Source organism: Diadema setosum (genome assembly GCF_964275005.1).
Source record: "Diadema setosum chromosome 20 unlocalized genomic scaffold, eeDiaSeto1 Scaffold_20_unloc_1, whole genome shotgun sequence".
In the NCBI taxonomy this organism is placed as follows: domain Eukaryota; kingdom Metazoa; phylum Echinodermata; class Echinoidea; order Diadematoida; family Diadematidae; genus Diadema; species Diadema setosum.
The window spans coordinates 718,516-735,737 of record NW_027307649.1 but is presented as its reverse complement, the minus strand read 5'-3'; the positions used below and the strand labels follow the sequence as shown (position 1 = coordinate 735,737).

Sequence of the window (17,222 nt, the reverse complement as noted above, 5' to 3'; positions counted from 1 at the left end):
TACCAGATATGGAATAAATGTAGACGACTGTTGCATCAAAAAGTTGGGATTAGACTACAACCTGCATGATCTCTATTAAACCCCATCATATTTCCCAGCGAGGAGATTTCTGCTGCCCGCGAGCTTCAGGGAGAGATCATTGCCGAGGCTCTGGCCGACATCGACGACTTCTGTGCCAACCACTCCTGGCTCGGCGACATCCACCACTTCGCCCGCAAGTGGAACAAGGACGCCGTGGAGAAGTGGCGCAGGGCTCAGGCTTATACCATAGAGGTAAGATTTCAAAATGGATTGGGGAGAAAGATACAGGCTAGTAACATGTTGTCCAGGGTGTATGAGACACTGTGATGGGCTGCATGTGTGAGGCTGATGTCATAGAGGTAGAGTTGCCTTGTAGTTTGCTTGTATGTGTGTGTGTGTGTGTGTGTGTGTGTGTGTGTGTGTGTGTGTGTGTGAATTTTGTGAGACAGGTGCTACTTGTGAATTTTACAACACTAACTGTTCGTCGCCAGTGATCAAGACATGAATTCATGACGTGCATGTGTACACTTCTCCTTTCATTACTGTACCAACGACTACTCATGAAATTGTTGGAAAGTCCTGATTCTCGAAAGATTAGACTTGCTTAATGTATGCTGTACACAGTATGTGTTTGGGCACAGATAGCACAAACTCACATGCAAACAGCAGCTATTTTTTTTTTGAAGACACTTCAAAACTGTTGACACCATTGATAGGCATAGTGATGTGCAGATTTTTGTGTTATAAGGAGAGCATGTCCTATCATTGAGCTTTTGTTTGTGTAGCGTACGTGCAAAAGAAAGCAAGCTGAATAAGGTTATTTCATATTTTCACAAATGAAACACGATCACTGCATGCAGCCGATCCTCTCCCAAGAATTCTAAAGACGTCATCGTTTATGCAGACAACAGTAGTGTATCTAGACCCTGTTCTGACCCGTTTTCCCGTGCAGATGAAGCTCGGGGAGATTCGGGACTGGTGTGAACGCGTCAAGAACGTGGAGCGCAGCTTTGTCACCCAGAACAGGCTGTTCCTGGTCGACTCTGGCGCCATTCAGGACGATCTCGTTCCCCTCCTGAATGCAGCCTTCAGGGACCTCCTCAACTTCACGGCCAATGAGGCCAAGAACCTCTCCAATGACTTTGTGACTGAGGTCAAAGGTGTCGTCATGGTAAGTGTCATGACAGACTGCACGTGCAAATCTTCTCAGATTCATTTGTTTGATTTGTTTTTCTCTCTGTGTTTGTGTAGCAACAATAGTTCACTGTTACTATAAAGATAAAATGAATGTGTTTTCATTACACAACATCACCAGGCATTCTCAAATAGAGATGTAGTGTGTTTTTCTTCTTGTAGCTAATTTCCAGTCTGACCCTATTACCAGAAATTCTCTTCTAACATTTTAATGTATGTGATGTATGTGTTGGTTCAAAGTAACGTAGTGATGTGAAACGTAAGGTCCAAAGTCAGCTTCCGTGAAGACCTCTCAGAGAAGTGAAGTTATAGTGTATGTCAGATGTCAGCAAAAGAGATGGTTTTAAAGTCAGTTTCTTCATAAATTATGAGGATGTTAGCCATTTTTCACAAAAAAAACAACAACAACAAGTGAGCTTGCTGTCTAACAATTAACCAAACAAGCAAAATGCTAATGACATCATTGTTTGGATCATTATTCAACATACATCTCATTGTAAATGCAGTGTTTATCTTTGAATTTGTTTCTGTGTGTGTACAATATGTAGTGATGATGGAGATTGTTTTGTTTTTTATTTTTTGTTTTTTTTAAAGGGAAAGTACATGTTAGTCTTGGGGGTGGGGGGGGAAGATTAAGATGATTTCAGTAAATCTACATATAGTCAACTGTTTTGAAAGCAGGGGAAGCTGGCAGCGATGGAGAGAATGTTAACTCTGAACTTTTCACTCACAGGAATTGCGATTTTGTGGTGATTATGCCATCGCCGAGCATCGAAAGGTGACATTTGCTTTCTGTGTGTGTGTGGGTGTACACAATGTGGATCCCCAAAGTGCCCTTTGCTTTGTCGTTGCCATTGCAGATGTGTATTTCGCTGTGTTCCCATGCACCATCTTTGATTTTTTTTATTTTTTTCTCAACAAACATGCTTGTAACTTTTTTTTTTCACCGTTGGGAGCATGATATAGAAATCTTATGGGAAAAGAAAGAGAGAGAGAGTGATAGAGAGAATGAAGGAGTAGCAGAAAGAGCAACAGAGGGGAAAGATGACTCTTATGGGCTTTCATCAGACATTAAATTGTGATTAGAAAGTTCTTACTTGTACTTGTGGGTACATTGTATGCATAGGATTCTTGGCCAGTGACACCAAAAAAGCTCATACTTGTAGCTAGATATCAGGAGTACTCTTCCAGTTATCACAACACAATTTGCAGCTGATCATGAAATCAACCATAACTCAATGATTATCTACCATCTTGCAATCTATTTAGTAGATGTTAATAGATTATAACTCTTCGTAATCCAGGGCCCAGTTTGTCGTTCAAGATATAAGCCATGATAGGAAATACAAATCTAGGGAGCTTGATCCTATTGGGGCTCTGAGAAGCAGAGAAAAATATATTTACCCCATTTCAAGGTTTACTCATTTTCATTAAATCCTGATGAGTATTTTTCCCTTGATTATCTTTTACCTGCTAAAGGCTTCATCACATAAGATACAGAATTAAAAAAGAGAAGAAGAAAAAAATAGACCAGAATATTCCTAGATTGGATTAAGGGGTAATTTGATCAAAAATTTGATACTTTGCTGTTTAATGGATTACATAACATTATTGTGTCATTAAGTCTGATGATTTTTGGAAGCACAAGCAAAGTGTGATTCTACCTTTAAACTGAAGCACCAATCACAGCTGTTTGTCTTTGAAGAGGCAGCTTTCGGAGAAGCACTTGTTAAAGTGCTGTTTTGCAATCCTCTATTTTTTTTTTCTCTCTCTCTCTGTGCATTGTTGATATGCCTGTAATGCCTTGCATTGCAGCAGCATGATCAACACGGTGAATGGGTCTCTATCTTTCACACTTTCATTTTCACTAGGTATATTAGTATATTCACACATGTTGAAGGGGACATCAGTACACATGATTAAGGAACATGAATTTCATGCCAACCAGCTCTCTCTAAACATTGAATACTCAGATGCAAATGAACTAAAGAATACAAGAAACTATTCAAGGTGTGATTTTGTTTAATCTGCTCAAATTTTGGTCCTGGAACTTGCCTGTGATTTGCACTTTTGGTGAAGAGAATAACATATTTACATGTATATATTTAAAGATATAACAGAAAATGAAATTGAATACTGTATGCAGACCATGAAAATTATGCATGCATGTATTTCTATGGATTAATTTTGTTTTATTTATGTGGTTTTTTTTCACGCATACTGAGTGATGTTTATCTTGAGCTCTGTCATTCACCACATACCAAGAATGTATATCAATTGCCAGTCAGGTACAGTGTACCTACTTGTCACAATCTGTGTATTTCAAATGACTTACAGTCCCACTCACATAAAGCAGTACTCAATCATGTTATCTTGTCCATTTATATGCATTGTAGAATATCATAAATCATTTTCGGACATTTTAGTTAGATATAGCCACCTTCGGTATGAGTGTCTTATTCACATAATGTATTCTTAGCAAAGCTTTAAATCTGTAGTATCTCTTCAGATAAGTCCATTTCCATGTACAATTCTACCCTAATATCTTCAGATGTCCTTCATACATGTACTTTGTATCTAGCCTGTATCTTTATGCTATGCAAAGTCAAGCCATAATAATCATCATTTGATCATTACATTACCAAACAGATCACGAGGATAGCCACAATGGGACAAACAGCATCAATATTTTACTTCCATTTCTATTTACCAAGGTAGATTATATGATATGGTGTTCTGTGTACACCCAGGACTATTTCACAGAAGGTGGGGTGGTTGCATTCATATTTCCCTCACTTGCACTGAGCTGTATGGTTGGGAGCAAAAAGTGTGAGTACGAATGAATCACCACACGTGGGTTTGAATGGATTCTTTGAGTTGGCTGTTCAAGTGGGAGATCACCAGATTTGCACCTCTTTCAAGATGACTTTCTTTATTTTGTTGTTGACACTATGGGATGGAAGGTTTTTCTTTTCTTTTCTTTTACTTTTATTGTTGTCCATGTTTTTATTTTGTTTTTGCAGGACATAGCATCATGTTTTTTTTTCTGTTGTTCAAATATATCAAATGAGACAGAAGGAAGAAGAGAAAAAAAGAGTATGCAAAATATGAACTTGGCATGCAATACCTTTCTTCTAGTCACAACATACAGAGTGTCTCAGTTTTCCTGTTGAAGATGACTACATTAGACACAAAGTATAAATTCATTCATTACATATTGCTGATACATGTATTTCAGATGTAGTTATTGTAATGATGTTGTCTCTAGTGATAAATTGGACATTGTGCATGTGGCATGAAAACTTAATGCACTCTCCTGGTAGTCACTCTATGTGCTCAATATTTATTTATGTATTTATTTGTTTATTTATTTATTTATATTTCTTTATTTTCATTTATCTATTTATCAATTAGTTATTTTAATGTATTTATTCATATATTTAATTTTTTCCAACTATTAATTAATTAATTGATTAATTGAAATTAATTAATTGATTAATTTATTCATTCATTACACCTCAAGCATGATGAAGAGCTAAATATCAGCCCATGGAGCAAAGGCTGTGTCAAAATTGTTTCCTAAAATGCAGTGTAAGAAATCCTGCATGTCAAATGCACCTTGCTTGTTCCAATTACCCAAGCATCTCTAGTATAGCATTGTGCATACGGATTCAGTGACTGTCCATGTGCAGTTTAGTATGAGAAAGATATGTGACCTGCTACTACAAAAGGCTCCGAAAGTCGGGGGAGGACGATTTTCTGAAAATGACATGTTCCCGTACTCTTCTCCTTTAGTTTCATATACATGTAAATGTATGACATGACTTATAAAAGTACTCGGTTGAAGAGATGCAGATGATTTTATGAGCGCATGTCGAGTGTTTTAGGAAATCAGTGTTTTGAGAAAACCGCCTTCAAAGTTTTCCTTCTGACGCCATCATGATCAAGGGGAGGCAAGACAGTTTTCACCTCTTGACAATAGAAGATGTGCTCCTAGCAACCTCTGCAATGTTCTTTCAAGCTTAGCGCCAGCGGTCTACGCACAACCAATCAGCAACCAAGATGCCACGCACTGACTAATAAAATCACTCCCTTGTTGCTAGGGGCGGAGTCTATCCGCGGCGCTAAATCCAAATCTGCGGACACATTTCTGTTCCGTTGAAAGTCAGAAAATCATGGCTCAGAAAAATGCTAATTTCTTGCCTATCCTTTTTTATTGTAGTTTCGAAATTTTGGCAGATGATAAACCATATATTAGATTACAAAATTATGCCCAAAACAGAAATTTGTTTGTTTGACCGATTTTGATAATCTGACTTCAAACTCGATTATTTCGGCTCAGACGTCAGCGACTTTAGGATCCTTTTGTTGTGACGGATCACATACATGTATCTACCAATACATACAATACTTTTCATTGTCATTCATCAAGGGCCCACGTTATCATATATATCTTGCAAATATATATATTTCACGATCTCGAATGCATTATACTATTAAGTTATATCCACTCCCAAAGCGTAATAAGTCTAATGTGAATTTGTTACACATTAACCTCAGCCTTTGAGAAAGGGTAGGCTACGTGTAATTATACTTTTGAAGTGCTTATACTTTAGAATAGTGCACCAACAGAGCTAGCCTATCCGATAGGCGTCGGGCTGTATCGATACTAGACTGATCGCTATATGGAGACGGACATGCGAGGGCTTCAGCCCGAGCGTCTATCATCACTCGTTTTCGAATCATTATTCATGATATGCTTATCATATGCATGACGCATATTTTTATGCATGATTCATAAGACAGGCCTTATGTGGTCATCGACCTCATCGATTAAACCAATCAAATATCATCTCCAACTGCACATTTTTTGGACAATCCATGTTTGTTTGGGTAGGTTTATAAGAACTACTACGTGATTTCATAATTACTTTGCCATTTTGATTCTCATTAGTCTCAGTGTTTTGTAAATTTTTCGTTTTAATTTGTACTTACTTGACAATTTCACTTTATTGGGAATTTGAAAGAATAATTATTTTGGCTATCAACCATCTTCTACCTACGCTGTTGGAGTTGCCTAATACAGCCTTTACGCATTATGCATATTCAACATACATACGTACCAGTTTTTTGTATAATATCTACGAAAACTAATGATTCGAAAACAAATGATGATAGGCGCTCGGGCTGAAGCCCTCGCATGTCCGTCTCCATATAGCGATCAGTCTAGTATCGATACAGCCTGACGCCTATCGGATAGGCTACAACAGAGCATGTGAGCACATTATTTGCTGCAGTAAATATATGAATTGTATCTAAGTCCCATGCACTAATTCAAAGCTATATTGCACAACGGTGCACTGTAATGAAAATAGTGACTGTCATGTAATATCAATTCAACCAGGCCAGTAGTCAACCAATCACAAATCATGTAAAGTACACTACTTACTATACACATATTTGCATGTATATACAAAAAGCATGTATATTATGCTTGTTCATATACAGACAGTATATTCAACGTGTATGCAGTATACACGTTTACATAAAGTAACTATGCTTTCTACATTGTATGTCCATCATTCTTTGTATCCATGATCCTATGACCTATAAATCTAATATCAGCTTATTGTAAAACTTGCAGAAAACAATTATACATTTTATGCAGTTATAATTCTTTGTACGTGGATGAAAGCAACAGACGGTGTTATGTACATCATGCCTTTTTATGTAGGGTGAGAACCAGTACAAATGATACAGTATAACTCCCTGCCCCCCGAATTGGAGCCGACGGCCTTTTTTTGCGGCATGAAATTTTCACGAATTGGCAGTGGCATTCAGTGCATATTGTGTAGAAGAGAACTTTCACGTGCATTCTAATTTCGCGAATCTTGGCGCTCGCGAAATTCGCGAAAACATTCCTCGTTTTACAGTAGTAGAAGGTACACACTATACATGTAGATGGCAGTACATTTTATGACAACAAATACATTGTAACTAAAGCCATGCAGCCTGGATTGTGAACAATATTTTGTAAACTTTACTTTTCTTACTGTGACATTGTATGAGATAAGATAAAGTCAATAAAACAGGAGACTCCCATTGTAACAAAGTCTTTTGGACTGGCAGTTTTGTGCGGTTATATCAAAATTTTGTTATAGCCAAACTAAAAGATATCTGAAATACATAAAGACAACAATTTGGGGACCTGAATTTTTACTTGTTAGTAACGTTATCTTATTATAACCATGTTAATTGTAAAGGGAGTAGCCTGGAGTCAATTTTTGAGCATTCAGGGGTTCTGTCAGTATGGTAGCAAAGTTCAGGAAATATGAACTTATGAACTGTTGATATTCATCCAGAGATTAGCAATCACAGCGTGTACAAGTTGACAAATTTACATGAGATGTAAAAGTGTCAAATCAATATGGGTCATTTTTGCAGAATGTTTTTACTTTCTCCAGAATATGTGTAAATCAGTGTCCATACAATACTTTGCTGATTTTGCTTGACTTTCTTGTGAAGCAGACAAAACGTTACCCAAGGTTTCAGCATTGTGGCTGTAGTGAGATGCAGTTTTTCCCCCCTTTACCACACTAATTCTTGAGAACAGCATGATAAATAGTGCTGTGGAAATGCTATTTGCCGTCAGTTTGTGTTCAATAGGTAGAAATACTGTAGTGCTGATTAAACATCTGAGTGGTGCAGAAACAAGTTGTGATTTAATCATCGTGCAGAGCATAATATGCGAAATGGACTCAAGCTGAGCATAAATGTAGCAAGCGCTATTTGTAATATAGAATGACAAATAATACACGCAGCTCACATGCGAGACGAGATGAGAGAATTAATCCAGCAGTAAGCTTCGTAAATTGCTGCACTTACCTGTGTAATGCATGCATGTATATTGCAAAAACCTTACAGAGCACCATTTAGTTAATTGGCTGCGCCAAAAAAAGAAAGAAAGAAAGAAAAGAAGAGTGCATGAAAAGGTTGCGTTCATCACACTGCTGATACATACATTTGGTTCCCCACAATGTAGCCAAGAGATGAGTATGAATTACCGCAGACTGCACAAAATTGTTTGGGAATCTTGACACACACAACTGCACATTGTGTACATGCTTTTCTCTGCTGTACATATTGAAGTCAAGGAAAGAAGAACCTTCTTTAAAGTCTTGAAGACAGGAGTAGTCTAAAAAGCACAGATACTTGCCACTAAATTTCCCTTTTGCAGATTGGAAGGATAGTGCTGAATTTTGTATATTCAAGGAGTTTGCAGTTTTGACAGTTGGTTTAATAATTTTTATACATTTAAATCGTGCTGATGTCTAATTACGGAAAGTCATTCCTTTCCTTTTGTATTTTTTCTCAAAACATAAACTATTACATTCATGATGTAGAAAACTGTTTAATTTTCAAACTTATTGTAAAAGTGGTTCAAATCTTCTTTTCATTATTGCACTCCATCATTCATTTCATCTTTTTCATCCTTCTCCTCTTCTTCATCATTGCCACCATCATATCTATCACCAAATCTTTATCACCACAATCCTCTTCATTGTCCTCATCCCACATCGTCATCTTCATTTCTTTCCTTTTTACTTCAATGTCACCGTCACAAAAATTTTCTCCTCGTCTCTGTCGACTTCATTTTCATCACTCCCACCCTGTTGCCATGGTTACCATCCTCATCACCATCACCAATACCATTTGCTGTGCAGGGCATGAAGGAGAAGAACAGCGAGACAAACGCCTTTGCCGATTATGCGCAGCAGTACACCAAGTACAAGATCAAAATGCCCGAATTGCAGAAAGAAGTGGAGTACATCAAGTCATTGTTTGAGGTATGGATTTGAATAGTGGATCATAATGTTTTAAGTTTCTTCTTTTTACTATGATTCTTAGGTGTCTCTAGTAGTACAATGTATGTGAATCCATCTCTCCTTTTAACAATATCTCTTGAAAGGTAGTCATGACTAATTTCAAATTTGAATAAGCAGAGGAATAGCTCTTAGTCACAAAGACTAGTACATACAGCTGTATGTAGGTAGAAGATGTCAAAGTGATAATATTCCCCTGCGGGAAATCTGATGTTGTGACTGCATTATAATCAGAATACTGCACATACATTTGTATGTTCCATTAAATTGTATAAATCTATTGTCAATAATTTTGCCCTCATTGAATGCATTGCAAAGTTCTTTGATATCCAGTATCATGATGTCATTATTAAAAAAAAAGAGGTATATATTTGTCTCTATATATTTCTCACTCAGCTTGCACAAGCCTACAGTATGTATATGCCTTATATTTTAAGATCTATAGAATAAAAAAAAGAATAAGTCAAATAACATCATGTCTACACTCTTGTCACAAGTAACACCCCACTTGAAATGACCCTTACTGAGCTAAAGAGCAAAAGTGCAAGACTGAAGTATTGTCTGTACCAGAAACATACTCTGTGTCAAAAGCTTAGTTCTTGGAACCATTTGTTCTAAATTTCTCCCAGGTGATCCGGCTGAGCTACCGCTCCCTGACGACGGAGGAAGAGAAGTGTGAGGAGGGGGTGTGGCAGAACTGGGAGGCTTTTCTCCTTCAGCTCCAGGATGCTGCTGAGTTTGTCAACACACAAACCCCCATCCACATCGGCAACCTGGATGAGGCCTACCAGGTATGTGCACTCCACACACAACTGGGGTCATAGGTTGCACACAGGGGTCATTTGTTACATACAAGTCGTACCGGTCATTGGTTCACGTAGGGATCACTGGTTGCACAAAGGGGTCAGTGGTTTCACATGGGGGTCATTGGTTTCACATAGGGTCATTTGCTGCACACAGCTACTGTAGGGGTTATATTTGTACATACGGTAGGTTGGACACAGCTTGGGGTTATACATTGGTTGCACACAGCTATAAAGGGCTATACAACTTGTTGCATGCATGGGTCATTGTTTGCACACAGGGATTATCATACTTGTTCAAAGGGTTCATACTTCTACCTGTGTGATACACACAGGTCATTTGTCACACATGGTCATTGGTTGCACACAGGGGTCATTGTTTGCACACAGGGTAGAGATCATTAGGAGTACACAGGTGTCATTGTGTGCACCATCAGATTATTGGTTGCACAAAGGGATCATCAGTTGCACACAAAAGGTTTTAGTTTCACACAGGGGTCACTGGTTTCACACAAGGGTCATTGGCTACACACAAGGGGTCATCATTTGTTTCACACAGAGGTCATGTGTTGCATACGGGGTTCATCGGTGCACACATTGTAGTGGTCATTTGTTGCATGCAGATGGTCATGGTTGCACACAGGGGTCATTCATTGCACCTTCCTGCTCAAGTCCAGTTGAGTGAAGCCAATCCTCACTGGCAAAATAATTAGTTAGACCTGACAGTTGCTTGGGCTAAAGTCCCTTCCCCAAATCTGCAATAGCATAATGTTGTAAATGCCCTGTAACAAATTAAGTTCTCACTGTTATTTTAGGAAAGCAGGCTGGATATCCTGGTGTAAGACAGGCTTTAAGTTGGACTGTTTTCAGTAGTAACAATGTTGAAACATTACATCTGTCCACAGTGCTTTATCCTAACACTTTAATTTTGACATTACCACCTGAACTGCGTAAGAACATGTTTTGTGCAATTATTATTATGATTTTTTTTTGACATACAACACTGTATTTGTCAAAGACAGCGTATTATCTTTTGACATACATCACTGTATTTGTCAAAGATGGTTTAGTATCAGAGAACTGTTTGCATGTACATTGTAACTACTTTCATAAACTTCTCCAAAGGTAGAATATAGATATCACTGCTGTTATGCCTTCATCCCCCCCCCCCCCAGCATCTGTGCAGTGAGGCTCAGAGAATATCTGGTGAGGCAGGAAGGGGCATCTACCTGGACCCCACCCAGAACCCCATGAAGGTCCTGGACCAAATGAAAGAGGTTTGTGAATAACAAAATCTATATCAATATCTATATCATCTCGTCAAGATCTATATTATCTAGTCAGCAAAACAGTGTCTCCCTCTACAATTTAAATTTGTTAATTTATAGATCAGCAGTTGCAATCTTAACAAACTTTATGTGTAGAGGGAGACAAATTGAAGAAACTCACACCTGAACCTTCACCCCTGTGACTAGTACATGTGTCTTTCTTTCATTTGATATGCCTCGTCCACCTTGAACTACTTAACAAAACAATGTCAGAATTTCCAGAGCTTGGGTATTTGTTCCAAGTTCATCGTGTCACTGCCGGCAACCAGGGCTAGCCTGGTTGTAGTGTCGCTGCCCGGAAAGCAGTAGATGACAGGATCGGGTCCCACTGCTTCCTTTTTTTCTAACATATTTGTTAATTCATAGATTAGCAGTTTGCAATCTCAACAAATTTCATTTGTAGAGGGAGAGAAATTGAAGAAATTTACACCTGAAAAAAAAATCACTGTTTACAGATTTACCAATTTCATAAATGTAAAAGAATCAGACCTACACCATGCCACAGAAATCCTTTACATGGTTTTCTTGACCTGAATCTTATAAGTATAGTAAGTATTCCAGCTGCATCGTAAATTACATCTTTCCCTCGTTGTAACAGCTTGAAATTGCAAGAAAATTACAAAGCATTGAATTACACGATGTTGATAATTCTTATTCTTAAACACAGGTCAATGGCATCCTCTTTCACTTTTCTTTGTGCCAAATTATGTCAATTTCGACCTATTTCTTCTCCATACCTGCACAGCTCTTTGCCGAGTTTACGTCGGTGACGAACAAAATCTCCGACTGCAACCAGCACCGGATGAAGATCACCGGTCAGAACTACGACATGTCGGAGCTGACTGCCATGCTGCAGACCATGACGGTCAGGTCGCAGCTCTGGAAGTATGTGGAGGCCACGACCTTTGGCATCCAAGAGTGGAAGAACATGCTGTTCAGGAAGGTGAGTATGAATAAGAATTTACTATCAGAGAAAGATGTTTTATTTTTAGTGGCTTTGCCAGGTTACTCACAAGATTTTACATCAAATGTTGTTCTACAAAGAAGAAAGTATATCTTAGCCATCAGTTCTCACAAACTTTCTACTTATACAGTGCGTATCAAAAAAAATGCAACAAGATTTAATTTCGAATTTGTGAAGATTGCGTTAACTTTACACCAAAGTGAGTAGCAACATCTTAAAGCCACATGTCTCCTCTTTCCAATGATATCTTATTTATTCTTACACGGTCATGGATGGCTGAGTAATCATTGTTTTTTGACAGTGGGTCAAATTGGACTTGGGACCAAGTTTCAGTTTCTGCATTTTCATAGAGAAAAGCTGAATGTCTGGGCTGGACATTGTGAAAACGGTTCACTCCTAGGGCCCTTCTTCTTTGAAAACAACATGAACGGAAATGGATATTAACAAATTTTAGATGAAAATGTGATTCCTGAATGAATGGAAAATTTTTCTGTGCAACAAAGCGGTGTGTTCAGATGCTTATGGTGGGCACAGAATGGCGCACCAGCCCATCGACTAGTTGCAGTAAGAAACAGATTGGCTGAGGTATTTGGAAATTGGGTGATTGCCTTGTATCATGATGTGGATCTCCGGATCTTGTGACTTTTTTCTTTGGGGTTATCTCAAGAGCAAAGTGTTCATTACCCCTCCACCTGACATTGCAACTTTGAGACAAAGAATCACTGATGAGTTTGAAGCTCTACGCCACCAAGCCCCAATGATTCGCAGGGCTGTGTGTGAGATGGAGAAAAGAGCTAATCTCTGTGTGGAAAGGAATGATGGCCATGTTGAGGGGCATGGAATGTAATGTTAAAAAGAAATACTAGTATCCGAAAGAAGACAATAGTAAGTTGTTATCATTAATTTCATCAATTTCATTAATAGCGATCATTAATTTCATTTAAATTAATTTCATTATTCCATTTGTTTAGTTAATTTCTAATAAGGTGCATTGATTCTTGCAGTGCCTAAACTTGGTCCCAAGTCCAATTTGACCCACTGTACAAAAAGAATGATTACTCAGCCATCCATGACCGTGTAAGAATAAATAAGATATCATTGAAAAGAGGAGCTATGTGGCTTTAAGATGATGCTACTCACTTTGGTGTAAATTTAACTCAATCTTCACAAATTTGAAATCAAATCTTGTTGCGTTTTTTTTGATACGCACTGTATTACACCTCACTTAATGCATATTTTGATATGAAATGTGAACATCACTGTGAAAGTGTAAGAGTTCTTGATTATTGTGACTTTTAGGTAAATTGGTCAATGTTCAGAGATCAAATAAAAGTGGAGGTTCTAAAATAGTATGTTAGGACCTCAAAAATACGAAATGTTTTTTTAACAATTTGATATGGGGATGTACTGTAGTTTTACAGGGCAGTATCTGATTAGATTTTTTGTTTTTAGAAAACCTGTCAAAGTCCATGTTACATTGTGTAGATGCAAAATATGATGAATACTGGAGGCCATTTAATGAAATTATGAACTTGGACTGAGTATTATACATGTACAACTTAGGAACATTACAAATTATTTAATATATGTGTGGCCAAATGTGATGATAGTAAAGGGTTGAGTTTTGAGGTAATTTCTAAATACAGTTACTGCTGTTACGATTGTGCAAATCAAAACTTAACTTAATATTATTCCATCAAGCTCTACATAGTGATATAGCATGACAGGGCAATGACATATAAACCAGTACCACTATTGTATGCTGCCCTCTACAGTTCAACGTGAACAAGGCCATGACCAAGGTGAGGGACTGGCAGCAGGCAGCCGGCCAGCTGAAACAGGTCTTGCCCCAGGGAGACCAGGTCCTGGCCCACTGGTACCGCCTCCTCTCAGACTTCAAGCAGGACCTGCCCCTCCTCCTCAAGCTCTCCAGTGACTGCCTCAAGGTAGGTCATAAAAGGGAAGGAATGACGGATCAGGCAATGAGAGAGATATGTATGTAGTCATACAGAGAGACCCGAGATTGATTACTATTAATATGGAGAGCTTCGAGTTCGGAAGTATCACTTTGCAGCCATTCACAAATTTTCCCATCAATGCTGCATTTTTATGACAGTACATGCACTGTAGGAGACTCAATTGTATGAAGTATTGTATCTCCACACAGACATGCATTCTAGATCAGAGCTAACAGTGTGACTGAGGTTGCAAAACACAAGTACAGGAGGAGAATGTTCTCACTTCAATTAACCCGTTGAGGCAAGCTGAGTTTATTGTAACATGCATTTCCCATAGACACCTGCCTAAGTATACTTGGGACTAGTCATCAACAGGTTAAAATGCCCACTTTGTTCTTAGAGCCCTTTTAAGTTAGTGTAACTGTGTCATTTTACTATTAAATCTGGTAATATTTTGAGTGGATATCATGCCGTTGTCTTATCAGAGAAATCATAGGAAATTCTTGTGCGAACTTGTCCTGTTTCCTTACATTGCCTAACGATTCCTTTTTACCCAGTCCCGACATTGGAAAGCCCTATTTTTGGCCCTGGGCCAGAACTACGAGCCAGGCCGGCAGTACTATGTGCACGAGTTGCTCTCCTATGACCTCAGCGAGCACAGTCTTCAGATCAACACCATCTGTGCTGGCGCCGGTGCAGAGTTTGACCTGGAGCAGAAGCTCATCAAGCTGAGAAAAGTATGGGAGGAGAAGGAATTCAAACTGGCCAAGTACATTGCTCCAGGCAAAGACACCTTTGGTGAGTTTGTGAAACTTTATTGCTTTAACCCTAAAAAGACTGGGGGGGGGGGGGGCCTAAAAGGCCCCCTCTCGACATTTCGCGCGATTACTCTGCAACACGCAATGCTCTCGCCGCGATGCTCTATGACTTTTTTCTTTCGAGTTTCCCGCACATTTTGACACCAAATTTGTGATGCCCGGGGGTACGGTTCTGAAGTTACATAACTTTTTGTACATGCACGTGAGGCCGAAAATGGCTCAAAAATGTGATTTTGTGTACAATGTCAATGCAAATTGAGTTTTTTCACATGGTTCATATAAATATGCTTATTTTTACTCTCAATGGCTAAAATTAATTTGTTTTAGGAGTATTATGCTTCAAAAAGTGTCTGCCACAAATTTTGTTAAAAAAAAAACAAAAACAAAAAGGTCGAAAAAAAAAAGAAATACATAAGAAATTCATAAAACAATAAAATAAATAAGAAATGAATTTTGATACTGAATTTTTTTTCAAGTACATTTGCTAAGAATGCCACAAAGAATAATTTGACCAAAAATGAGCACTTTTGGAGCTTTATTTACTGATTTAGATCAAAGAGTCTGATTTCTCGCATAAATTAGCATAATTAATCAAAATAAAATAAAAGAAGACTATTTTGTAAAATTTAAATATACGATCTTGTAGATTACATCGCACACTACCATTGTGCAAATTTCCGCGGCGATTGCGCGACCCACGGCCGAGATCTTAAGGGGGGCCCTTTAGGCCCCCCCCAGTCTTTCGAGCTACCAAAATAGCCCAGTCTTTTTAGGGTTAAGATTGAATGGAGAAACCAAGTTAAAAAAAAAAACCAATGAAGGACAAGAAAGAGGAAGAAAAAAGTGAGATGAAAACAAGAAAGTTTTGTGATTGTGAATGTGTGCACAACGTACGTTTGTCTCAAAAGAATCGTTTCATTTTCACATCATCTCACACTCAGACTTTGAATCCAGTTCCAAGAATAAAGGGAAGAAATCAGAACCATTGCCGGACATGTTTACACTGATTGGTATCGATCAGCTCAAGTATCTCCTGGAGGTAAGTCGCAGAATGTCATCATGATACCTCAAACAACCCAATCATCTAGTATTTAACTCATTCATAGGACTAAACTGACCATCTGACTGACTGACTAACCGAATGAGTGACTAACTGACTGATTGACTAACTCAGCAACTTTGTGCACTAACTAACCAACTGACTAAGTAATAAAACAGTCCATTATGTACAATGTATTTCACTGTTACAACTGAGTAACAGACCAACAGATTGACAGACTGAATGACTGATTGATTGACTCACTGACTATAAACTAAACTCACTAAACTGACTAACTGGATAGCCAACTGACTGACTAACTAGCAAAGTAAATTACTAAGTAATTCGTAAATAACTGAAGCAAGTCATGTGTACAGTAATTTAGTAAGTTAATATAAGTACACATGTACAATACCTAACTCTGTTACAAGGTAACAAATACCAGTAAAGCCTGAGGGAAACAAAAGGTTGATAACATGTAGATTGTCTGCTAGAGAGAGGCTAGAGTAAATTTAGATCTCAGATGGATTCAATCAAAGCGGAGCATTTTGTTAGAGAATTTATTCTTCTTTGATAGTATGTGCACGTGAAATGTACATGTTGAGAGAATGGAATCTCATTCAATAGAATTTTTCACAGAAAGGAGATTTCGTTGAAGTTTTTTTGCCTCATTTCAGAGAGGAAACTTGGCAAAGATGTATGTGCCAGCTAGCTGGTCACTGTGTTAGATGATGGTAGTGCCACCCCATCTGATTGTTACTGATATAACTGTTTGAAAAAAAAAAAAAAAAAAAGCTGCTGAAAACTGCTTATGCAATAGTGGCAAGCCAGTGGAGTAAAATGGAGTCTAAAGGGGCCTGAGCTTTCGATCCCAGCAGAATCTTTGTCAGAGGCAAAATGACAAACATGTAAGGAAAGCAATGATAAGGTCTAGCCACAACTAGCACAGTCTGAGGAGGGCTAGGGATACAGTACAAAGAAAACAAAAGGGGTGGGTTTGAAGTCAATGGCAGGGAGCCAAACAGGCTAGGTAAGGAAGGGGGATTAAAGCAAGGGGGTGAACAGACAAAAGGCAGATGTGGGCAAGTGATGATCCCAAGGATCATAGGGGGCAACCTGTGAAGGATAAAGATGAATAGGGAGGCAACATCAAACAAAATAAGGCACAACAAAAGGATGAAGAATAGGAAAACAGTGAAATAGCAACAGCATGA

At 38.3% G+C, this 17,222-nt stretch overlaps 1 protein-coding gene across 1 annotated transcript in view; it reads left to right on the top strand.

The window, feature by feature from the left end:
* LOC140245658 (dynein heavy chain domain-containing protein 1-like) overlaps nt 1-17,222 on the top strand; it is a 136,235-nt gene that overhangs the window by 15,521 nt on the left and 103,492 nt on the right. Inside the window, exons 18-27 of the mRNA XM_072325204.1 lie at nt 99-273; nt 974-1,192; nt 1,949-1,993; nt 8,940-9,062; nt 9,728-9,889; nt 11,077-11,178; nt 11,975-12,172; nt 13,969-14,139; nt 14,709-14,949; nt 15,911-16,008. Of these exons, the coding sequence (XP_072181305.1) occupies nt 99-273; nt 974-1,192; nt 1,949-1,993; nt 8,940-9,062; nt 9,728-9,889; nt 11,077-11,178; nt 11,975-12,172; nt 13,969-14,139; nt 14,709-14,949; nt 15,911-16,008 (1,534 nt within the window). The remainder of the gene's footprint in view (nt 1-98; nt 274-973; nt 1,193-1,948; nt 1,994-8,939; nt 9,063-9,727; nt 9,890-11,076; nt 11,179-11,974; nt 12,173-13,968; nt 14,140-14,708; nt 14,950-15,910; nt 16,009-17,222) is intronic.